At 51.4% G+C, this 25,298-nt stretch overlaps 2 protein-coding genes across 3 annotated transcripts in view; one reads left to right on the top strand and one right to left on the bottom strand.

The window, feature by feature from the left end:
• The first annotated feature begins 406 nt into the window (after nucleotides 1-406).
• LOC119395193 (collagen alpha-1(II) chain) overlaps nucleotides 407-25,298 on the top strand; it is a 339,079-nt gene continuing 314,187 nt past the window's right edge. For both annotated transcript variants that reach the window (XM_049415841.1, XM_049415840.1), the window contains exon 1: nucleotides 407-724. The gene's annotated coding sequence lies outside the window, so the exon portion shown is untranslated. The remainder of the gene's footprint in view (nucleotides 725-25,298) is intronic.
• LOC125758676 (uncharacterized) lies at nucleotides 18,519-19,385 on the bottom strand. The gene has a single exon (XM_049416115.1). The coding sequence runs from the start codon at nucleotides 19,383-19,385 to the stop codon at nucleotides 18,519-18,521; it is 867 nt and encodes a 288-aa protein (XP_049272072.1).

Here is a 25,298-nt window from a genome sequence, read left to right as displayed (position 1 = left end):
CTTATTTTTCCACAACAAATGTATTTAAATTCTCATTCTTTCCGCAAACAATTAAAGAATGGAATAACGTTCCACCTGAACAACTATTGTCTTTAGCACAGTCAAGTGCCTCCTCCTGGGTTACTCTGTACACTGTCGCGTTTTCCAGTTTAATTAGAATTGGTTCTATTTCATTCACTTGATGATTTGTTTCACTTTCACTGTATTCACAGTCATTTATTTCTATTGCCTTTTCACCGCCTGTATTACCTGTATTTCTTCTTTCGGATTGTGTTGGTTTATGGCTTGTTATTCACATTTGTTGTGCAATGTTTCATGCTTATGTATTCTCACGGCCATGTGGCCTGCAGTATTTATGTAAATAAAAATAAATAAGTAAAAAATATGAGGCTGTTTCGCAGGCAGGGCCAGGTAAAAGGACCAGATCCCCTGGCAGGCGATGAACCGGCCAAGCTGTTCGACGCCACTGTTCCACTGGACGAAAAACGCCGCATTGTGTTTGACTACTACCGACGCCTGGTGGACGAATATGACAAGCTTCGGCACCCTACCGGCGAGAAAGATGCACCAGCTAGGACTTGCCGGAGATTTGGCTGCATTGCATCCAGAGCTACCGGACGGCCTCTATTGGATTGACCCGAATGAAGGGAACGCCAGGGATGCAGTTCAGGTGCAGTGTCGCATGGACATGGGTGCGTCCTGCTTACTGCCATCGCCTAACCAGGTGAGTTTTTAATTTTGTGAGAAGTTTAGACTGTAAGAGCAACAGAACCAACAGATGGGAAATGCACCCATAGAAGGCACAACAGATGTAGTTAGATGGAGTAACTAAATTAAAATGTTCGCTGGGATGAAATGGAATCAGCTCGCACAGGATAGGGTCAACTGGAAATCACTGGGAAAGGCCAAAGTCCTCTAGTGGACAATAACAGGCTAAGTACGATGATTCTGACAAGAATAAAGAACTCTCTCGCACAATACTCTTGCCGTATTACAAATTATCAATGAAAATAAAAGCAAATGCGCCCAAATCAGTTGTTTCTTAGCGGAGGCAATAATCAGCCGCACAGTTTCTTTGATTCCACTCCTCTATTGTTCTGGGGAAAAAGGAATATTTTTGTACATCTGTTCGTGCTGGAATTGGTAGAATATGTTCTTGGTGGCTGCTTCTGACTGTTGGGGACGCTCGCTGTTTTATATATTTTTGAGCATTGAAATTAAACCAGTTACGATGAATGAGATACAGAATTTCCGATCTAGCTATCCTCCTGCGCTGAGTAAGTAAAGGCAAGTTTAATTTGTTAATCATCTCATTTACGGAATCAGTTGATCGATATTTTGATAAGATGAACCTTGCGGCTGTTCTTTGGTTTTTTTTCCATTCTTTCTATCAGGTTGTTTTAAAGGGGTCCTAGACGACGCTCGCGTACTATAGCGTAGGATGAACAAGCGTTAAGTACGCAGTTAATTTAGTTTGTTCTGGAGCAAGATTTAACTTTCGCCTCAAGTACCACAGCTTTTTTTTCAGCCGAGGAGCATATGTTGTCTATCTGTGTTTTCCAGTTTAGATCATTTGATATAGTAAGTCCGAGGTACCTAAAATGGTTTACACGGCTTAGAGCCTTGCCATCCATCTCATAATCGAAGGAATGTATATATTTACAGAAGCACTTGCAGAAAACGCATATACAAATCGCCCACAAATTTGGGAAAAGCCAAGTAAAAGAGAAAATATTTACAGAAAGCTCTTGCAGAAGCACTTGCAGTATATACAATTCACTCACAAATAGGGGAAAAGCAAGAAAAAATCACGCTTAATCCCTTCGTCATAGGAATCGGTATAACACGAAAGTACAACGTGTCCTTACAGAAGTAGTTGATTGTTTACTTCAAATTGATATGATAGGGCTTGCACTATGTCTATTGGTGTTTGAGAACCATAGCACTGCTCATCGTTGATGCGCCCACGTTGAAGCCTGGTGTTGGTGGCACATCTCCATCCCGACCGCTATCGTTCATGATCAATGATTAAATTGTTATTGTAGCTGTAGTAGTTAACGGTGTGAGCATAATCAGAGAAAGTATGACAGCGAGAAGAGCGTCGCTGATTCGACGCAGAAATTGGCGCTAAAGTCGCAATCCCGCGGCATGTTTCTTTCTTTCTTTATTTATTTGTTTATACCCTCAGGGCTTACAAGAAGCATTCTAGAAAGGAGGGGCTAAGGTACATCGATACATGGAAAAAAAATTGGCCGCGTATCTGCGTGCTTCGCTGCAAATGTCGTCTAAAGACGATAGAAGAGGCGCTGCGTGAGATATGGACGCCATCTGGCAATACGGCGGGAACATGAGTGCTCTGTTGCGGACTGGTAGTCCCGGCGCAGCAGCAGGCGAATACCGGCGGTGACCAACACGACCGGCGGGGACGCCAGCCAGCCCGAACACGTGGTTTGGCGCGAAGCGCTGAAGCAGAAGAAACGGCCGCACTAAACGAGTACTCTCCACACACTCTTTTATTTACACGTCGCCTGGCTAAAACAGGAATGCCAGAGCGGCGCCCCATGGCATTCGTACAGTGCAATACAGAACCGAAACCGAAACACAACAATGAGCTCGTTCAGAGGGCACGAAGCAAGTCATGTTTAGCGCGCACTCGTATTTTCAGCGCAGCTTAAGAAACTAGGGTCTTTAGAATTACGTATGTATGCATTTTCTGTTAAAGGAACACACCACCTAATGCTTACCTAGTGATGTTGTGCCTCAGATATGCGTAATGTTTGCTTTTTGATCGACAATGTACACAAGTATGAACCTAGTGAGCCGTTCAAGATGCCTGGCCCTTGGGCAAGTGGTTCAACTTTAGCCGAGTGCCTGAATCGTGTGACGTGCCGACAAACAGAAAGACAGACAGACAGACAGAAAGACAGACCAAAATTTCTCCGTTTAAGTATCCCAAGAAAGACTCGTCTTTAAAAAACGCCAGGCCTGCGCTGAAACCGCAGCACAGTCACAGCGAAAGCTGGAAGAGCGACGTTTCTAGAGCGCGTTGTAAGCTCTCTTGCGGCTACTAATACACGTACATTAGCAAGGTACCCACTACGCCATAAGTCAGATTTTTTTGAAGTTGGGGAGCACCCACTAACTTATTATTCGTCATTCTGTGGAGAAGCGAGGCACCAGCTACACGTCTGTAAAGCATTATGTACCCTTTGGTGAGGCGACGACTGATGACGATGAAGAATTATAGCTCAGCCCTTTGTAATGGGTTCGAAGCTTTAAACGGCCCACCAGTTATGTAATTTGCACTGCGTGACGCCCGGTCGCTATTTCCCTCTCCCGCCATGCTCTATAACATACGTTGACGTGGGAGAGAGAGAGAGGCGGGCGAATAACTTTACTGAGACCCCTAGGAAATGGATCATGCGCTTATGGGCTTCCTTGGCAACCAATACAAGTGCACTCGCGAGGAACCCACGACGCTATATATCATTGTAATTTTTGAGAAGTAGGAAAGCAGGCACTATGCCATTTTTCGTCATTCTGCGGATAGCCGTGGTACCAGCTAAACGTATGTAAGGCATTATGCTGCACTTTGTTGATGTTGTGCCTGATGGCGATGAAGAATTAAGGCGGAGCCCCTTGTAATGGGTTGGAAGCATTCAACAACCTTCTCGTTGCGCAGTTCGCATTGTGTGACGCCTGGTTACAGAATTCGCGTTGTGCAATGCTTGGTGCTTATTTTACTCTCCTACCGCGCTATAGTGCAAATATTAATGTGGTTCCTTCCCGACATGAACCTGTATGACCTTTTTGCAAAGCAGTTTCAAGCACCGGCATGGCACAGAGGTTGAATACTGGGCTCCCACGCAGAGGGCCCAGGTTCGAACCTCCTTCCATCCTGGATTTTTTTCTTATTTCGTTTCTTTTTCTTATTTCGAGCGATAGTGGTTACGGACACCGGCGGCGGCGGCGGACAACTACGGTGCCAAAAACGGCCGGTGAAATGATCTCATAGCAGCTTTCGCTGTAAAATATGTATATTACAACGAAATATGAAGCCAAAACATTATTATAACCAAAGGAAAATGTAAGAGTGTAGGTAAACAACCACAAATGGCAACAAAGAAAAATATATTTATACATCAGCTAACGAAAGTACGACGCAAGGTAAAAAAATACCACACCATCTCCCGCTAAAGGGGACCATGAAGCGATGCGAAGCAGCGTTTCGGCATGTTGAGTCCGCGTTTCAGAGGTGGAGGGGAGAGGATGAATGGGAGAGGAGGAAGCGGAAAGGGGAGTAGAGAGGGTGTAGTGGAGAGGGCGACAGGGGGAGGGGATAGGAGAAGTGGAGAGGAGGGAGATATGGAGAGGGCTTGGGCATGCGCAGTAAGGGTGGTCATGGCGCACACCACCGGTTTGAACTCCGCCATAAGATGCTTCGCATCTAAAAAAGGAGTGATAAACAGGTATTGGCAGGGGATACTAAAACACAAGAACATAATGATGTACTTTGGTGCATAAATATAGATACAAGAAATAATGATAGAGGAAGAGGGGCCAACGAGCCCACAAGTACATTTTAAGCGATTCGACGAATCGAGGTCCAGAACCAGATTTCGACGTCAACCCGAGCCTTCCGAAGGTCAAGCAAGACCAGCTGAAAACCCTGCTCCTGCAATACAAGGACTGATTCTCGTCGCCATCACGAATTCGACAAAGTCCGATGGCGAAACACCGAATTATAACGGAGGAAAGTGCGAGGCCCCTCCATCATAGCCCCTACAGAATTTTGACTCCAGAGCGCGACGCGTTAAAGAAACAAGTCGACGAGATGCTACGCGACAACGTCATCCAGCCGTCCAAGAGTCCGTGGGCGTCACCCGTGGTGTTAGTGAAGAAGAAGGACGGGACACTGCGCTTCTGCGTTGATTATCGGCGCCTGAACAAAATCACGAAGAAGGACGTGTACCCCCTCCCACGAATAGACGACACCCTAGATCGACCACACAACGCGACGTACTTTTCGTCGATGGACCTCAAGACCGGCTATTGGCAGATCGAAGTAGACGAAAGAGACCGAGAAAAGACCGCTTTTATAACGCCCGACGGCCTCTTTGAGTTCAAGGTCATGCCTTTCGGTCTTTGCACGGCACCTGCGACGTTCCAGCGCGTCATGGACACCGTGCTGGCCGGATTGAAGTGGCAGACGTGCCTTGTGTATTTGGACGACGCCGTCGTGTTTTCCTCGACATTCGACGAGCATCTCCGGCGGCTTGAGCCAGTACTTCAAGCAATCAAGGCCTCTGGACTGACCCTGAAGCCAGAGAAGTGCCGATTCGCGTACAACGAGCTCTTGTTTCTGGGTCATGTGATCAGCAAGTCTGGAGTGCGCCCAGACCCGCGGAAAACAGCTGCCATCGCCGACTTCGCACCTCCCACCGACAAGAAGGCCGTGCACCGATTTCTCGGATTATGTGCCTATTACAGACACTTCGTCAAAAACTTTTCACGCATCGCCGAACCACTGAGGCTTCTCACGAAGGCTAACGTAGAATTCAGGTGGGAAGCGGAGCAAGTGCAAGCATTTGAGGGACTTAAACGACGCCTGCAAACGCCACCCATACTTGCGCATTTCGACGATTGCGCCGATACGGAAATACACACTGACGCAAGCAGCGTAGGACTCGGTGCCGTCCTTGTGCAAAAAACTGACGGGCTTGAAAGGGTTATTAGTTATGCTAGCCGGTCACTATCCAAGGCGGAAGCGAACTATTCCACAACAGAAAGGGAATGCCTTGCCATCATCTGGGCTACGTCAAAGTTTCGCCCCTACCTCTATGGCAGGCCCTTCAAAGTTGTCAGTGACCATCACGCCTTATGTTGGCTAGCTAACTTGAAGGACCCTTCAGGTCGTCTCGCACGATGGAGTCTGAGGCTTCAAGAATTCGACATTACCGTCGTGTACAAGTCCGGACGAAAACACTCTGACGCCGACTGCCTCTCTCGTGCCCCCGTCGACGCACCGCCGCAAGACGACGACGATGACTGCTTCCTCGGAAGTATAAGTGCCGACGACTTCGCCGAAAGGCAACGAGCCGACGCGGAACTGGGAGGCCTTATGGAGTACCTCGAGTGCAAGACCGCCGTTGTTCCGAAGGTATTCAAGCGAGGACTGCCGTCGTTTTTCTTACAGATCGGCGTTCTCCTGAAAAAGAACTTCTCGCCACTTCGAACGGACTACCTTCTTGTCGTGCCCTCATCATTGCGACCAGAAGTCCTCCAGACCCTACACGACGACCCGACGGCTGGACACCTCATTGTTTCCCGCACGCTCGCCAGAATACAGGAAAAATACTACTGGCCACGCCTTGCTGCCGACGTCGCCCACTACGTCAAGACTTGCCGAGATTGCCAGCGACGGAAGACACCGCCGACTAGGCCAGCGGGACTTCTGCAGCCAATCGAACCACCTCACCGGCCGTTCCAGCAAATCGGGATGGACCTACTGGGGCCGTTCCCGACGTCGACTTCCGGCAACAAGTGGATCGTCGTAGCGACTGACTACCTCACCCGCTACGCCGAGACAAAGGCCTTGCCCAAAGGCAGTGCCGCCGAGCCAAGTTCTTCGTGGAGAACATTGTTTTGCGCCATGGCACCCCAGAGATCCTTATCACTGACAGAGGTACCGCCTTTACTGCGGACCTAACTCAGGCGATCTTGAAGTACAGCGAGACGAGCCACCGCCGCACCACCGCCTACCACCCGCAGACCAATGGCCTCACCCAGCGTCTAAATAAGACCATCGCCGACATGCTCGCCATGTACGTCGACGTTGAGCACAAGACGTGGGACGCTGTCCTTCCGGACGTGACCTTCGCTTACAGCACGGCCGTCCAAGAAACGACGCAGATGACGCCGTACAAGTTGGTCTACGGAAGGAGCCCGGCGACGACGCTCGACGCCATGCTACCCAACGTCACCGACGAAGAAAATGTCGACGCCGCCGCTTACTTACAACGTGCCGAAGAAGCTCGACAGCTGGCCCGCCTGCGCATCAAGACCCAGCAGCACACCAACAGCCGTCGCTACAATCTTCGACGACGCTTCGTCGAGTACCAGCCCGGCGACCGTGTCTGGGTCTGGACGCCAATACGACGACGCGGACTGAGCCAGAAGCTTCTTCGACGATACTTCGGACCGCACAGGGTACTTCGACGCCTCGGCGCACTTGACTGCGAGGTTGTCCCTGACGGCATTACGAACTCTCAGCGGCGCCGTGCACGACCTGAAGTCGTCCATGTCGTGCGCCTCAAACCATATTACGCGCGTTAGCGAATCTGAGGACTCATTTTGCTTTATTATTGTACTTTCTTGCTTATGCTTATTTGTTTATTGTACTTTGTTGTTTTATTCTTGTTATTTATTGTTGCATGCATTGGCCTGTTCTGTTTTAAGCATCGGGACGATGCTTTTTCAGAGGGGGGCATTGCCACGGGCGCTTCCTATTATCACTTTTGCTTTATTCGGTTTTCGCCCACAAAGACTGTCAGCAACGCTCAGCGCGATCCGCGCCTCATCGTTCGAGAAGCTTCCCGATCATTGTGGATCGTTTTTGTTAAGATTGCGCGCAAGACGCGCACACTCGAGCTTATTCTAGAACTTGCGCGACAGCCAGCGATAACGCTGGAATATTCGACGGCACATGTTTAAATGCCGACGCGCTTCACCGCTTGTCAGTTGATCGACGGTCGACGCTCTGTCCGCCGCTATCAGCGTAGTGCTGTAGTTTGACTTTCAGTTTCCCGGCCACAAGTTCGGCCAAATAAACCGTTTCATCTTTCGCGTGCTGACTGCTGTCTTCGTCGACGTCACGACCACGTGACAATATTACTCGTCCCAAACTGTTGTTGGAGCACGCCACGCGGGTTCATCGCGTGTCTGCAGAATTTCGTTCCCCGACGCCATCACGTGATTACTGAGAGAGTGTGAGGGGGAGATGCCACAGCATCTACCCAGCGCCTTACACAGGCCCGAACGCGCTAGCGCGCACCAGTGCGTTCTGACTAGGATACAACGCGTTGGCTCATCGCGCGTCTGCAGAATCTCGTTCCCCGACGCCATCACATGATTGCTGAGAGAGTGTAAGGAGGAGAGGCCACAGCGTCTTACCAAAGCCCTTATGGCTCATTCGAACTGCTGGGCCTGCTGAAAAGCAACGTTCTGGCGATGTCTGACGAAGTGAAACATGCATTCGCCGAACAAGAAACGACGCAAGCAGTTGTGGTTGGTTCGCCCTGATTTGCAAGACGCGAGAAGCTTGGTCGAGCCGAGATAATGCTACCCGTTCTGCGAGATCGCGATGGTGTATTCCAAAGATGCTAATCGCGACAATACTTGGCACTTGGCACTACAGGATGACTACGAAAGACTTCGCTGTCGCTACGGGCTTTGACGAATGCGATATCACAAGCACGCCACCATTCTTCGAATGTTCGACTCGCCTTCCGATTGGTTCGCGGTGAGGGAATCCGGCGGCAGCTGCCCCAAAAAATCAGTCCTCGACCGATCGGCGCTTTTCCGGCGGATCTCGCTGCCACCGAAGCGGATTCCGCGCGCTCTCGCCGCCGAGTGTCTCAGTGTGAACGCGCCATTATACAGGCCCGAACGCGCTAGCGCGTGCCAGCACATGTGGCTTTGTCTGCGTTACGCCAAGGTAGGACAGCATACGGCAGGCTGGGGCCCTAAAGTAATCTGCACGTATCATCATCAAGGTGGTCGAAGAGCAAGAGGAAGAAGACTTCTCTTTAGCGCGAGCGCGCGCTCATTATGTTACAGATGGCTATGCTAGGTTGTAGAAAGCGGACGGTCGCCAATGTAACTACGAACGGAGCCCTGAGAAAAAGCTGCTTGGCATCTAAAAACTTACGATTAAATTCATACAGACTAAATATGTGGCATTTCGAACGCGTGACGATGTCGTGCTTGTTAAATCGCTAGATTTACAAATAAATTTGCACAAGCCGCAGCCAGCTCGTTTAAGTATCTTGGCGTGGTCTTTGACTGCAAAGTGCACTGCCAAGAGCAAATGAATGCAATTTGCACAAATGTCGCCTCGGGTGCTATGCACTCCCATAAGCGCGTGATTACCTCGATACTAACGCTCTGCGTATTTTGTATTTTGCACTCATTCATAGCTATATTACATACTGTAATGAACCATGGCGTGCGACATACAAAACTTATCTTCAACCTGTACGCAAAGTTGGGAAACGAGCCTTGAGAAGAAAAACACATTCATGTAACGGCAAACCTAGTCTACATTTGTTGATGAAAATGAATGTTTTGCCCTATTTGGGACACACGAATTAAAAACAGCGCGTGTGTTTTCAGTATTGTTAAAAATAACCTGCTTTCTCATATTTCCACATTGTACCATCCTCTCGTGCAAGCAGAAATCAAATGTAAACCTACCAGACTCATTTCGACTTCACGAAGACCTGCCGGGAGATGAACGTAGTGCCACGAAGCCTTGAGCTTAAAAGCTGCACACGCCGTAGGGCTACAAGATCATCGCAAAATTCAAAGTACGCCTGCTACATGCCCGAATCCATGAGGACCACACCGTCATCAAGCAGAAGGAATTAGATCTGTTTTCCTCCGACAGCAGCTTCAACATCGACTGCCCAACGTCTTTCCGTCTTTGGAGGAATTCGCTGGAAATGTGGCTGCAAGAACAGCTCGGAAGCAACAAGCAGCCCACAAAAGCAAGCTTACGACACTCCAAGGAGGAAAACCCCACCGCGGAGTTGACAACAAAAATTTCGTCGTCAACCTGTCCTCCAGACAAGTCCCCGACCAAGCACAGCATGCTGGCCAAAGGACACAGCTTGAGCGTGACCACGGCGCATCCGTCACTACAAAAGGATCATTGCGGCTACGAAGGAAGGCATAAGAGGACTCGACAGCGGCATTCGAGAAAACCCCCGTCTCAAGTCCATCGGAGTACTATCTAAAAGAGAAAAGCGCCGTGAGCACCACCTGTCGAGCGAGGAGAATAATGCGATACGTGCTCTCCGAAATGATGAGAACGTTGTCATCCTCCCGGCCGAAAGGTTAACGCAATTGTGCTGCTCGATAGGAAGGCGTACAACGACAAAGTGCGTGATCTCCTTCACAGCCCGGCCCATGAAAAGCTGACGAAACACCCCAAACCAAAAGTTCAATGGGAACTGAACAAGCTCCTGGCAGATATCTTTAAGAGGCACCCGCAGGCAAGAACCACCTACCTCCACCTTATCTGCCGGAACGGCTCTGCACCAGGATTTTACGGGCTTCCCAAGATCCACAAGCCCACCGTCCCGCTCCGTCCTATCCTGGATTTCACATTATCTCCAATCCGTGCGCTGTCTAAGTATCTCCACCGGACTCCGGCGCCGCTCGTGCGCAAAACACCAACCCACTTACGCAACACCAGCCACATCGTGGAGCGCATGAAAGATCTGACAGTGAGCAGCGATTAGTGGATCGTCTCGTTCGACGTCCTGTCCCTGTTCACCAGTGTGGCCATAGCGCTAGCGGTGTCCTGCGCACAAGCAGCTTTGAATGAAGATCAACTCTCGGGCGAAAGAAGCTGCCTAAGCATCGATGAACTGCGTTGCCTACAGGAGTATTGCCTCAAGGGGACATACTTCAGTGTCAACGGGAACTACTACAGACAAGCCAGTGAGATCGCGAAGGGGGCGGTGATCTCCGTTACAGTTGCGAACCTCACAATGGAGTACATAGAAGAGACCGCATTACGCTCCTTTACTGACAAGCCGAAAGGGTTTGTGAGGTACGTGGATGACTGCTTCTGCGCCATAAAGAAGTCAGCCGTGGACAGCTTCCTCCAACATCTGAATTCCGTCGACCAGGCGATACAGTTCACAGTGGCGCGAGACGGGTCGCTTCCGTTTCCCGATGTTGCAGTCGGACGGCAGGGTGAGCACATGCCCTTCTCGGTGTACGGAAAGCCAAGGCACACCGGCAGGTATTTGCATTTCACGTCCTGTCATCCGACTGCCCATAAAGCTTCGGTAGTCTCGGCACTGCTTTCACGTGCAAGAACAATTTGCACGTCGGAGGAGGAGAGAAAGAGAGAAGGGGAGAGGGTCGTCGCCGAGCTACTAAAGAATGGATACACCGAAGCATTCATCCGCCGGGTGTCACGCCGTGTGCCGAGAGGGCAACACCTTACGGCGGAGAGACACCTAAGAAAGACACACTTCGTGACCCCACTGCACTCTCCACGGCCGCCCCACCGGCTTCAATAGAATCTAAGAAGCCAGCCCAGAGCATCGTCATCCCATATGTGCCGGGCATCAGTGAAGAGCTCTCCAAGATTCTCGGAAAAGAGGGGGTCATGGTGATTCACAAGCCTGCGTCGACGCTCACCCGCTTGCTACCGCGGCCGAAGGATCGACCCTCTAGGGAGCAACACCAAGGCGTGTACAAGGTGCCATGTTCGGAATGCCCAGCCGGCTACATAGGCGAGAACAAGTGTTTACCAGAAAGAATGCGCCAACATAAGAATGACGTTAGGAAGATGGAAGTGCACTGCAGTGCACCGCAGTGCTCCTGCAGAGAACTGTGAGAAGCACGACCATAAGATCGACTTCGACGGCGCTTCTGTTCTAGAAACAGAAAACATACTGGGGAGAAGGCTCTTGCTCGAGTCTTTCAGAACATACCGGCAAATGTGAACCGGTCCCTAGGACCAGTGCCCTCAGTATACGTTCACGGCCTCCCAAACCTGAGGGAACGGGAAATGCGGAGTTGTGGTGAAACAAGGCGGGGAGATGCTTCCATGACAGTCACCACCTGAGGAAGAGACCGAATCGGTCCGAAAACGTCGGGCTCTCTATAAACTTGGCTGGAGCTATTTCAACCACTTAAACAAGAAATCAAGCATACGGATATTTGAATGTTCCTCCAACTAAGAATATTTATGGATAACGTCTGCTAAAGATTTCTGGGCCAGAAAGTTGGAATACACTGCGAGCAGAGATAAAACAAGCAAATGATTTAACATCACAGCTCAAAAATACTTACTTAGTCTGAACAATGTTTCTCAGTGTGAACAATTATGATGTCCTTCTTTGTGCCAGTAACTTGCTGAAACCTGTTAACAATACCATGATTAACCAGTCAATTCTTTTTTTACATTAACCATGTAAGAGGGGGCACCGAAAAGTAACCGGACTGGCGCTGCGTTGGGCACGCAGTTGGCTACGCAATTTCCCCGCTAGGCGAGCATCATGACACACTATTCGTGTTCACTGCATTCGTTCGCTTCTCTCAGGAAGCTTTTTTCTGGGCAGAGTGATTTTTTGTGTGAAAGCAGGTTCGCGCGCTTGCCGTTTTTTGTAATGGTGGCTTGAATTGAACTGTGTGCGGATGTGAAATTTTGTTTCGGGGAGATTAGCACTATGATTGTTCACCAGCAACAGGCTTGGAGCGAAAGTATGGGTCGCTTCGGAGTTGTTTTAGGGGCGAAGCTCCTTATAGCATCACCTGGTCGGTCGTCGCTCCATCCGGCGTTCCCCCGCCGTCGCGTCTCCCGTATCATTCAACAGATGGCGCTGTCCCATGGAGATGCATGCTATACGATGATATACAGTCAAGATGATATACAGCGACTCGCAGATATATGCGGAAGGGAATGTAAGGCTCTAGGACTTGGATTTAGTGCAACAAAATGTGGATTGATGGTGTTCAATGACCACGAAGACCATGCGGTTATAATACAGGGCCAAAAAATACCGAGGGTAAGCGAGTACAAGTACCTCGGAGTATGGGTAAATGAGGGGGACAGATATATGGAGGTACAAGAGAAAGCATCGGTAGCAAAGGGAAAGAGAATGCTGCAATTATGAAGCACAGAGCTTTATGGGGATACAATAGGTACGAGGTGCTTCGAGGGCTGTGGAAGGGTGTAATGGCCCCGGGGCTTACATTTTGGAACTCAGTGGTGTGCATGAAGTCAGAGGTACAATCAGGAATGGATGTAAATCAAAGGACGGTGGGCCGCCTCGCGTTGGGCGCTCACGGGAAGACGACAAATGAGGCTGTAAAGGGTGATATGGGATGGACAGGCTTTGAAGTAAGGGAAGCTCAGAGCAAAATGAGATTCGAAGAGAGGCTGAGGAAAATGAAGAAGAGTAGATGGGCAGAGAAGGTTTTCAGGTATTTGCATAGAAAAAGCGTTGACACGCAGTGGAGAAAAAGAACTAGGAGGCTCACCAGTAAATATACGGCTAGCAGTGCGGGCGATATGGCAACAAGGAGCATTAAGCGGAAGGTCAGAGAGGCGGAGAGGACTTATTGGATGGCAGCGATGGAAAAGAAGCCGGCTCTGAGTAACTACCGAAACGGAAAAAACTAAATAAGGAGGGAAAGGTTTTATGATAATTCAAGGGGAAGCGCTTTGTTGTTTGAAGCAAGGTCGCGCTGCCTTAGAACGCGTAGTTATAAAGCGACATTCAGTAACGAAGAAGAACAATGTACATGCTGCGTGGGAACTAAGGAAACGATGGAACATGTACTGATTGAATGTGGCGATATTCACCCAGGTATACGGGTGGTCACGAGTCTACATGAAGCCTTGCGTTTTAGGGACAAGAATGGAAAGCTAAACACGTCCGCGATAGAAACAAGTAAGAGACGGTTAGAGTATTGGTGGCAGAAAAGTAGAGATAAAGTACAAAAATAAATAATGGGAAAAAATAAGGTCATTATGCCTTAAGAGGCAGAGAGATGGACCGGGAATTGATATTTTTTTGTATAATAACATAGATTTAATCAGTGTAGATAAGGTATAAAGCCAACATGAAACAAGGAAGTTTTTTTTCTTTTTTCATCGAGTCTGGTGGCAGACATGTCACCGCCCCGTTATAAAGGGGACGCTCATAGCATCCATCCATCCATCCATCCAGCACGCAAACTGCAGTTGAGTGACGATATACTAGATGGCGCTGTTCCGTAGAGATGTGTGCAATATGGCAGTTGGGTGAATGCACGCTAGATGGCGTTATAAATGCCGCTGCTCTCAGATTGGCTGCTGCGCCCGTTATCTCTCATTCTCCTTGATCGTCGCCGTACGTGGAGGAGTCCGCTTGCCGGATCGTGCTGCTTGGCGGACCATGGACGACGAGGAGCGCCGGGTGCGGAAGGCCGCTGCGTCTCGTGCTCATCGGCAGGGTCCCGAGGTGCGAGCTCTAGAGGGTGCCGCCAAGCGAGCGCAGCAGTAATCAAGGCCGCGCATCGCTTTGATTACTGCTGGGCGAAACCACTGAACATTTCCCGGTGTAACCATGATTGCTTCAGGAGCTTCGCCCAAGCTCTTTATCATTCACCCGTGGATATGCTGTAATTTTTAAATGCGAATGCATTTCTTAGTCGGGCTATGTAAGGCGTCCGGCGTTGTCCGCGCGCCTCTCCGCTCTCACTCTTTCTCCCCTAGCAACAGCTGCGGGCGCGCGCGCTTATCCTCGCCCCTAGCAACCGGTGCAGGTTGTGCGGGCGGAGTAGCGGAGAGTGAGTGGAGAGGAGCGCGCTCTGGCGTTTGAGGGCGCTCGCATCGCGGGTGCTCGGCGGAGCTCCCGCGTGTGTGGAGAGAGTGTATGAAAGGGTAGGTGCAGTGCTTGGCCGCTCCTTCTCTCGCCGTTCGCTCTCTCCTCCCCGCGCCACCGCCTCAATGCAGTGCGTTTGAAACGCCTTTGTAGCGTTTGTGCTGCCTTGGCACAGCCTGAAAACAGCGCGTTCAAAGCGCATTTGTGCTGCATTGAAGGCGGTGGCAACATCCCTGAGGTGATTACGAATGCACGTAGGAAGCGTCCGTTGAAAGAGGCGCTCAAAAGGGAGACACTTGAGCGCGTCGATGTGTCCAGCTTTTACCCCATTAAAATTACTACGCCGTGTACTCTAGGCGCAAGAAATGCATTCGCATTTCCTCACGATTCCCTTTTTTTTCATAGCGTGGTAAGTTTTCACACCGCCATCTCTTTGCACGTTTGTCGAAAGTCGAAGCAAACATTTCTGAATGATGCTTCTCTTCCCCAAATATTGTGTTAAAATTCGCTGAACCGAGCTCGAAGCTGTGCCAGGTAATTCTCCATTTCCCCAATGGTTTGTTGTTGGTCTTTGAACACACGAGCACAAAATTTTTTTGATGTTTTCGTCTGTTCGTGAAAGTGATGGACGTCCAGAACGAGGTTTGTCATCAATCAACATTTCCCACTTTTACAGCGTAAGCTTTATGAGATCACAACAAGGGTCGTTTCTTGGCGTCCTAGTTGTCCGCCGCCGCCGCCGGTGTCCATAACCACTATTGCGCGAAATAAGAAAAAAAAAACTAAATACCTACGAAAAAATATCCGGGATGGAACGAGGTCCGAACCTGGGCCTTCCGCGTGGGAGCCAAGTATTCTACCTCAGAGCCATGCCTGTGCTTGAGACTGCTTTGCAAAAAGACCCTACACAGGCTTCATGTTGGAAAGGAACCATATTAACATATGCAATGTAGTGTGGTAGAAGAGTAAAATAACAACCAGCCGTCACACAACGCGAATTCTGTAACCAGGCTTCACAAAATGCGAATTGCGCAACGAGTGGGTTGCTGAATGCTTCGAACAAAGGCCTCTGTCATATTTCTTCATCGTCATCAGCCACAGCATAATTCTTCATTGCCATCTAGTATATCTTCACCCAACTGTAGCTTGCATGCATCTCTATGGGACAGCGCCATTTATTATACTGTTCGGGAGATACTGCCACGGTTACGTCTGACATGGGACAAGGTGAGACTAAGAGGAGCTACACCCCTAAAACAGATCCCTCTATATGGAGATATTGTCCGGGACTGGTGAAATCGGCCGACCTGCTCACACGTGGGGTTTCGATGGATATATTATTGTCCAGTAGCACGTGGCGACATGGACCAGATTGGCTTTGCGAATCAGAAGGCCGATGGCCTCTACAACCGTCAGAACCTATCAGCATCGACGACAGGATCACTTCTAAAATGATTGCCGTTCACGTTGCGATATCCAGCGAAACGACGACGACATTGCTCTTGAACATTGACAGCTACAGCAGAATTTGAAAGCTACTCAGGGTCACAGCCTGGATATTCAGGTTCATTAAATGCTGCCGCCAGACAAACGCAGCACACACTGGATTTCTAGTAGTGGAAGAGATCTATGAAGCCGAAAATTATTGGATCAGGCATGTACAGCAACAAGCCTTCCGAGAAGAGATGACTTCGATTTCGAAAGGAACATCTGCAAAGCAAACCTCTCGCATAAAAGACCTCAACCCGTTCTTGGATGCCAACAACATCCTTCGGGTCGGTGGGCGCCTGTTACACCTTGAAGCATCTGAGGAGGTAAAGCATCCAGTCATCCTCCCGCACGGTCATCACTTTTCTACGTTATTGACAACGCGAGCACACTGCGAAACACTACACGTAGGCGTGAGAGACACTCTGTCACAGTTGCGAGATCAGTATTGGATCTGCCGGGCACGAACATTGGCCAAGAAAGTCATACATGGCTGTTATACGTGCAGACGCTTCAGTATTAGCCCAGGCGACACTCCAACTGCTCCTATAGCACGTCATTGTTTATCATCGACGAACCCATTCGAAGTCATTGGAGTTGACTTCGCAGGACCACTCTTTGTTGTGACTACAGCCGGGGAGAGAAAATGCTACATAGCGCTCTTCGTATGTGCAACACCACGTGCAGTCCACCTGGAACTGGTTTCCAGCATGACATCGGAAGCCTTCCTCAAGTGTCTACGACGCTTTGTAGCACGAAGGGGTCTCCCTCGCGTAATTTATTCGGACAATGCAAGAACGTTTAAGACGCCGAAAGATTTAGAGAAGCTGTTCCAGATGTTTTCCCAAGAGGATGTGTCGGCATACACGGGTGAGAAGAGGATCACCTGGAAGTTCATTCTTCCCGGCACTCAATTTCGTGATGCTTAAGCTTCGCTTCTTGCCAGGGAACCGTATGCCATTTTAAACAAAAGCGATATCGTACTTTCCGAAAGAATGACAATTCTTTTCTTAGTGATTTAGCGTGTTTAACACCCTATACCCGGCCCCTATAGCACACGAGCCGACAGGAAAATCTCTTACACACGTACAAACTATGGTCGTCAAATGATTAGCTTGTGGCGATGGGCGACCTCACAGACCGGCGAAGTCTCGGCCTTACCAGAAAGAGAGCGAGCCCGACACGACCGCCTTGATCAGAAGTATATTTTTATCTTTTCGAACGTTGTCGGTTGTGGAAAATCTTCGACGACGCGAATTTTGGTCGGCGGTGGTCGAATGCCGTTCGCGTCGACTACGTGTCCAAGGAACTCGAGTTCCTGTCGACCAAATTCATTTTTTGAGGCGTTGATGACGATTCCGTGGCTGGCAAGGCGGGAGAATAACAACCGCAGGTGTTGAACATGTTCTTCAGCAGAACGACTTGCGACAAGGAGGCCGTCGATGTAGGCAAAAACGAATGGCAAGCCTCGGGTGACGGAGTCGATGAAACGCTCGAACGATTGGCCAGCGTTCCGTAGGCCGAAGGGCATGCGGAGGAATTCAAAAAGACCAAATGGTGTGGTGATGGCGGTCTTCGGGATGTCTTCTTCAGGGACTGGCAGTTGATGATAGGCGCGAACAAGATCGATCTTAGAAAAGATCGTCGCACCGTGCAGTGCTACTGTGAAGTCCTGGATATTCGGAAGCGGGTAGCGATCAGGAACCGTGACGTTGTTGAGCTCCCAATAATCGCCACATGGACGCCAATCCCCAGACTTCTTCGGCACCATATGAAGCGGAGACGCCCAGTTGCTAGAAGGAGGTCGGGTGATCCCGAGTGCGAGCATGTGCTCGAACTCCGCGCGGGCAAACTTGAGTTTCTCAGGGGACAAACGCCGAGGTCGAAAATACACCGGAGGGCCGGAGGTGACAATGTGATGACAAACGTCGTGTTGGACCGGTTGCGTCCAGTCCGGCTGGCGCGTCAAAGTGGAAAACTCACGGAGGAGCTCGGCGAAAGGTTCTTCCAGCATAAAAGATATGGGCGCGATCGGCTATGTGGTTGTTGCAAGGGCGCCGGTAACGGTCAGGTGGGTAAGAGAGTCGATAAGACGACGGTAATTCACGTCGACAAGGAGTCCATAGTGTTGCAGGAAATCAGCTCCAATGAGGGCGCGCCGGACATCTGCAACCAGGAAAATCCAGCGAAACGCTCGTCGGAGGCCAAGATTGAGCATGACGGAGCGTGATGCGTAAGCTGGAATCCTGGTACCGTTGACAGCTTGCAAAAACGACACACGTGTCGTTTTTCGGTCGGAGCGTTGAGCAGGAATGATGCTTACGTCTGCACCCGTGTCGACTAGGAAACGTTGTCCTGTGGCTCTGTCCGTGAGGTAGAAGAGGCGACTTGTGTGCTGGGCCGGACCGCTTGTCGCCGTCAGTGGTCGGCCGACCTGTTTCCCTGCCACGCACAAGGACGGCGGCAGTGACGAGCGTCGTTCCTAAAACGGCGATGGTAGTAGCGGATGCCAGGCGTTGGTGACGCGTCACGGCTAGTGGGTGTCCGTCTCGGCTTGCTGAAACGTCGGTGGCGTGAACGGCGAGGTGACGCGCGGCGATGTTCTGCTGCAGAGACGATGCGTTCGAGACGCTCACACAGGGCGTCGAGCGGCGACTGGGCTGTCGAAGAAGACGGCAGAGTTCGCAGCGTGGTGGCAATCTCACCAGTTGACGCTGTCATGGCTGCGATGGCTGCGGTGGCCATTTCCATCACCATATCGGCCAACGCGGTAAGTCCGGTGAGGTCCATGTTAGAAGCTGTTGCCAGAACCATCTGCACGTTAGCCGGCAGTTGTTGTAAAAACAGCTCGCGTAACAGCGCGTCGTCGAGGGATCTCGCGTTGTCTCCGAGCAGCTGCTTCATTCGGCGAAGTTGGCTGGGGAGTCGGTAGCCGAGTTCTTCAGCGGACAGAAGCTGCTGTATGTGAGAACGCTGTGAAACTGCCGTGCGCTGTAGCAGGGTCGTCTTGAGATCGTCGTAGGCGTTCGTCGACAGCGGGTCGCTCAACAGATCATCTACTTCATCAATGGCGGTGGGCGAGAGTGCTGCAACAGCGTAGTGGAACTTAGTAGCTTGGGAGCGGATACCAGCAACTTGAAACTGTGATTCCGCCTGAAGAATCCACGCCGAAGGATGGTGGTCCCAGTACTGAGAAAGGCGGACAGCGATGGCTGAGCAGGAAGGCTCACCGCATTGCTCGGGAAGATTCTGGTCTTGAGAACTTGTACCGTCAGTCTGTTCCATGGTCGCTTCTGCCACGGAAACTTATGGGCACGATCACGTCCGGGTCACGAAAACTGTGGCGATGGGCAACCTCACAGACCGGTGAAGTCTCGGCCTTACCAGAGAGAGAGCGAGCCCGACACGACCGCCTTCATCAGAAGTATTTTTTTATCTCTTTCGAACGCCAGCGCGCGCTGGCTCGTGGCAGCGGCACCTGCCTCGTGCAAGAGCGAGCGTTTCCGTCCTTTTCTTGGCAATGCCGATGCTGCTGCCGCTACAAGCTACTTACTGCCACTAACATTAAACAGTTTCTTACAATAAACCATTTATACTGCTTCATTTTTAAGCATGTTTGTGTGTTTGAAAATGCAAATCGGCATAACCCTGATGTACACGTTTTTGATATTGCATAATGATTGATGATGTCATGCCGCTGTCGCTATGGTTTCAAATGGTGCGAAAGCATTCGTCAAGCCCTAAACCATGCATGCCCAGTGTCCTACATAAGGACGCTTCTTTGATGCCCTCTAACATCGCTATTTCTACAGCTGATGGCTAGCCCCACCTTGCGGAGATAGGCTTGCGAGGCGCTTACCCTACGAGGCGACCGGGAAGGGATGCGACGTTCTTCACTGCCGCAGCAAACAAAGTCGCTATGGCCGGGTTCGTCGACTCTGAGGCACGGCGCAGGAAAGGCACTCGAGGCAGGATGTCAACAAACGCGGGTTTATTAACCCAAGATCCAGCACAGTGCGACACTCACGGGTTTGCGGGCCGTCAGGGTAACTCCGCAAGACTTATCGAGTACACTTGCCTGCGGCGCCACGGTTACCACACAAAAGGGGGAACCACCGAAGCGCGCGAACGAGAAACCGCCTGCAATAGCAATGCGTGCTACCTCGTTGCAGGCGTGCGAGCAAATCCCGCGGCGAGCCAGCGCCAGACAGAAGCGAGCTCACGGGAGCGGAGATTGTCACTCGCGGCCAATGAGGACAGGCGTTGCGCAGTGACGTAGGCTAGCGTGGTCGCGTGTTGGCGCGAGCATGCTCCCGGCAGGTCCGTACGCGTGGCCCGTGCGGGGAAGACCAACGCATGGCTCGCACCAAGCAGAAAGTCCTGGCGGCGTAGCCACGGTAGCCATGTCGCCGTATAACGGCGGTTCCCGGCGCTCGAGGCGCGCGGGGCAAGCACACGCGTTAGCTGGGGAACGAGGCGCCAAAGGGGAGGGCGCGCTCGATTCCCACATTCCCCCTCCCGAAAGACCGAGGCCAGCCTGTGAAAGAGGCTGTCCGAGACCAAGTGGCAATGTCAGCTCAGCCGCAAGGGGACTGGCCAACGGGGCAGTGTCCAAAAGAAGCTTGTCTTCCGGAAGGTACGAGTCCATAAGTCGGCCGTAGTCACACCGATTGTCCCACCAAAAGTTCCACCACCAGGTAGAGTCCACTGCCGGGAGAAGGTCCGCAGCCCAGGAGGAACGGGGAAGGCTGCACAAAGGCGGACAGCCAGCCCGCTTGAAGTTCGCCGGACTGGAGAGGTTGGCAACCGGAAACGTACGAGGCGTGGCTGCAAGTTTCGTGCGGCAGCCAACAGCCGAAAGTCGTTGGGACGGGGGCCTCGGGAACGGCAGGCCGGAACAGCAGGCAGCCATGGTGAGGAACGGAAGCCGGAGCGACCACGCTCTGGCCGGGGCTAAAGCTTGAGTGGGCGGAGCAGGCGCCAAGGCGGATGTCGAGGCTGCTCGGTGGGTAAGGCAGGGTGGAGGTGGCTGCAGGGCAGAAGGCACGAAGCAGGCCACCGCTGGGATGACCAGGGAACGGCAGGTCACAGGTCCAGCAACAGGTTGGCGGCCCGGTAGAGCCAGGCGCATGGAGACGACCGGGCGAAGTAGGAGTGGACAAAAGTGCCCCCGGCATAGCCGGCTTGACGAAAAGGGTGCCTGCCTGACAGTGCAGCCCAACAAAGGGGGCGCTTGCCAGGTTATAGCTTGGACAACACGTCAGAGTATTTTTGACCAAGAGGGCCTTCACCACTTCCAGACGTGTGTCCGGGCACTTTAGCGGTTATCCTCCATTCACTACCATGGTATGGAATAAAGTACTGTTACCTTTTAGTGGGAGAAAGGTTGCTTAAGTGCGTTTCCGCAGGTTGTACCGGTGGCGTGACTTGGGGCCAGCCTTACGGTTTTCCTGCGGTTGTGTGACCGCCTCCCCCTCTCCCAAGTCGCTGCTGTCGGCAGCGAAAGAGTTCGCGGGCGGCTGCATAGGCCCGGGGGCTTGCCCGCACGAGACTTCCCGCATTCCCACACGTGGAGTGATGAGCGTCACGTTTAATGTATGGCCAGGTAGCAGAGCGGCACAACTTAAAGGTCTTGCGGCCACTCGAATGTCCGGTCAACCGCGAGTCGTGGAAATAGCCGAGGGTGGCTTTCCTCAGACTGCGGGGTACACCCACCTTGAAATACTCCTAGGGAGCTTCTTTCGGTGGGATGTGAAGCGCAGGAGAAACTCCGCCGGCGACAAACAGATGCAAATCCAACGTGGCCGCAGCAATACCAGCCTGCGTAAACGGCACACGACGCCGACAGCAATACCAGCCTGACAGTACGCGCCCGCTCCTTGGGAGCACGGCTCTTGAAGCCCGTCGACGTTGCGTTGACAAAAACGAATCGCACTGCTGTGCCTTTGGTAGTTCTTCTCTGCTGAAGAGGATACCGGCTGAAGTGACGTGCTCACCCGAGTCGATCGACTCGAAAGTCACTTTACCGTCGGGGTTCGCGCCTTTCGACCCAGTGGAGCCATAGGCGCCAGTGTCTACTCGGTGCGATTGCTCTCGGCAGTAGCAGACAGAAGTGTCACGCCGAAACTGAGGCACGCGGCAAGGCGTGAGCCACGACGTTTGAACTCCCTTTCCGGTAGCGCACAACAAAATTTTATCGCTGCAAGGTCAACGTCGAGCGCGCGAGGCGGCCCGAGGGCTCGCGCAAGCGCTTAAGGCAGAAGAGTACCATGGGGTCCGTTTCCTCCACCAATGGCACTCCGTTCACAGAGCAGTCAAGCTTCCGGCGAGCGAAATGTCGTGTGGCGTGCCGTGCTTAAAGGCAGCGGTAGCCACTGCGAGGGTGTCAAATGGTTGTAGGGCGCCGAAAGGGACGACCCTGTAACCACCGCTTGGGAAGCCATTCACGATACCCGTGCGCGCGAGAAAGTCGCGAACGAGAAGCACGGGCACCGAAAGAACAGGGAGATGCACAATGCGCTGTCGGCGCGCCGACTCTCCCGGCGCACCACCAACCGCGAAGCGCCGCACGAAAAGCGGTGCTGCTCGCGAGATGGAAGGCGATGTTTTGCCTGGAGCTGTACCGCAGTTGTGTGCAGCGGCTCCGAGGCAGGCATCGGCGTTGGAGGGTCACGCGCATGTTCTCCGCCATGCACGCCTGACCCAAAGGGCCAATAAATGGCACAGAGTGGAGTAGGGTTTTCCACACCGACGGATGCATGATGCCTCACGCGACGGGCAAACGGATCGACGACGGAGCACGGTGGCTCATATTTGCCGAAAGCGTCGCCCGAGCATGTATGCGGAAAATGGTCGTCACAAAACCGGCGACGGTGTCGCCTATACCAGCTGGCTCGCGGACGACACTGTCAACCCTTTACGCCCGTGACAATGATGGGCCAGCGAGCGTGTGAATGCCAGCACCATGTGGCCACCAGGTAGGAAGGCGCCGGTGCGGCTGTTTGGGCACTCAGCTGCGCTGCTAACAAAGGAAGGCCAGCGAGCGGAGACGACGCGTTGAAGGGGCCCGAAAGCACGTGCTCCGTGTGTGTCTCGAGCAGCTGAGAAAACCCGAAACTGGCTAGGCTAGGATTGCGGTCCACATTCGAGCGTTTATCACCAAAGGAAGTCCCGAAGACGGTATCTCTCGCGGTGGCCGAAAACAGAGGGCCGCGAAGGCAAGCCTACCTCGTGCTGTCGGCTTCGTCCGCATCGAAGGAGATCAAGTCCGTCACCACGGTATCTAGCAGGAACGAGCGCCTCGAGGGACACTGCCCTGATGCCATGCCGAAACCAAGTTGGGCGCCAGTTATGTGGAGGCAGGTTTTGCACGAAGCTTACCTTACGAGGCGACCGGGAAGGGACGCGACGTTCTTCACTGCCGCAGCGAACAATGACGCTACGGCCGGGTTCGCCGACTCTCCGGCACGGCGCAGAAAAGGCACTCGAGCCAGAACGTCAACAAACACGGGTGCATTAACCCAAGTTGCAGCACAATGCGACACTCACGGGTTTGCGGGCCGTCAGGGTAACTCCGCAAGACCGACCGGGGACACTTGCCTGAGGCGCTAGTGTTACCACACAAAAGGGGGAACTAGAGCACTGCACGGGCCGTGATTTACGGCCCCGGCCCGGCCCGGAACTATTTCAAGTTTACCCGCCCGGACCCGGCCCGGTGACTCAAAGCGAGACCCGGGCCCGGCCCCAACCCGAGAAAAAATTTCGCCTACCTGGCCTGGCCCGGCCCGACCGCAAATCGTGCCCGACAGGGGCCCGAGCCACTAATCTAGGTGGTGTTGACCGAGCATGGAATCGACAGCAAGGTTTTTTTAAGTGGCAAATATCTACGCTTTGTCGGCGCATGTTTCGTTAACAATTATACGGAATCCACGGTAATTTCTTGTAAAAAGGGGCTCACGGTGAAAACAGTTGAGCGTACATGCTGGGTACAATGAATGTTTCGTTGAGCAGTGGTATACTGAACCTATTTTTTGCTGCAAATACAATGCGGATCATCAAGGGAGCTTTGTAGCAGATAATATAGTAGCAAGTGAAGTGATTTGCAGCATATGTTTGGTTCCGATAGGGAGCGCAATAAAAACAGAGGAGACAGAGAACAGAACGCCCTCTTCACTCTGTTTTTATAGCACTATCTGCTGAAGTTTAAAGCATGCTCCGACGACAAACCGATCGTGCACCCTTCTGGACATGTATCACCCGTCTTCAACATAGTAGCACCTTGCCACAGGAAGAGAAATGGAGGAAAAAAGCCAAATTTTTTACGTTGTTCTAAATACACAAACCTATATATAAAAAATATAGTGACCCGCTGCTCCACGTATTCTTTTAGAAATACGTGTATGCAGCCAAAAGGAAGACAAAACTATTTATCAAAGCAATATTTTCATACATCCAAGGTATATGCAGTCTATAAGTTTTTGTGGCATATTTTATAGTTTATTTGTTCACATGGTATTGTACAAAAAAATGAAATTGTCAACAGATTGCGGCCTTAAGTACAATCGCTGTTGCATCACATATCCTGCCGCGCTAAAGTTTCTCGCACTGCTAGCGCTAGCCGCAAGGGCGCACATCTGCTTTGCAAATTATGAAGGCGTCGGCAGTCGTTGTTCTTATCTTCCACCACTGGAGCAAATTTAGAATATATTTTTGAACCTCTGCAGAATGAACATGGCTGTCCAGCTCATCCCTTTATTTCTCTTGTTCTCGAACGTCATGTCACTCTTCAATGTCATCTATATAACTCCTCTTTGAGGGCTTCTCCTTGTAGTTTTCAGCAGTGTATGTTATGCGCGGTTTGCTCCGTGCTATATTTTTTTACATATTTTAATGGTTTATGCCTTCTTAACGATGTTGTACTGGCAGAAGGTGGTCATTGGATTACGCGGGTAACACTGGCAGAAGCAGTGCTGGGCAGTATCGAAGATACATGTATGTTAGATACTATCTTAGATACTCTTTGGGTATCTTGTATCTGCATCGCGATACGTCTCGCAAAACAAGTATCTGTATCTGTATTTCGGATACATTCAATAATGTATCGTGTACCTTAAGATACAAGATACTGCTATCGCAACATCACCGTGCGAAACATTTATTGCTGGCTGAACTCCGCTTCTGAAGCTGCTACTGGCGCCA

This window comes from Rhipicephalus sanguineus, chromosome 5 (genome assembly GCF_013339695.2).
Source record: "Rhipicephalus sanguineus isolate Rsan-2018 chromosome 5, BIME_Rsan_1.4, whole genome shotgun sequence".
In the NCBI taxonomy this organism is placed as follows: domain Eukaryota; kingdom Metazoa; phylum Arthropoda; class Arachnida; order Ixodida; family Ixodidae; genus Rhipicephalus; species Rhipicephalus sanguineus.
This window is presented reverse-complemented; position numbering and strand designations above follow the sequence as displayed.

What these genes read in the sequence shown, in the direction of transcription:
- LOC125758676 (XM_049416115.1), bottom strand. Translation starts at nt 19,385, where the DNA reads ATGGAACAGACTGACGGTACAAGTTCTCAAGACCAGAATCTTCCCGAG.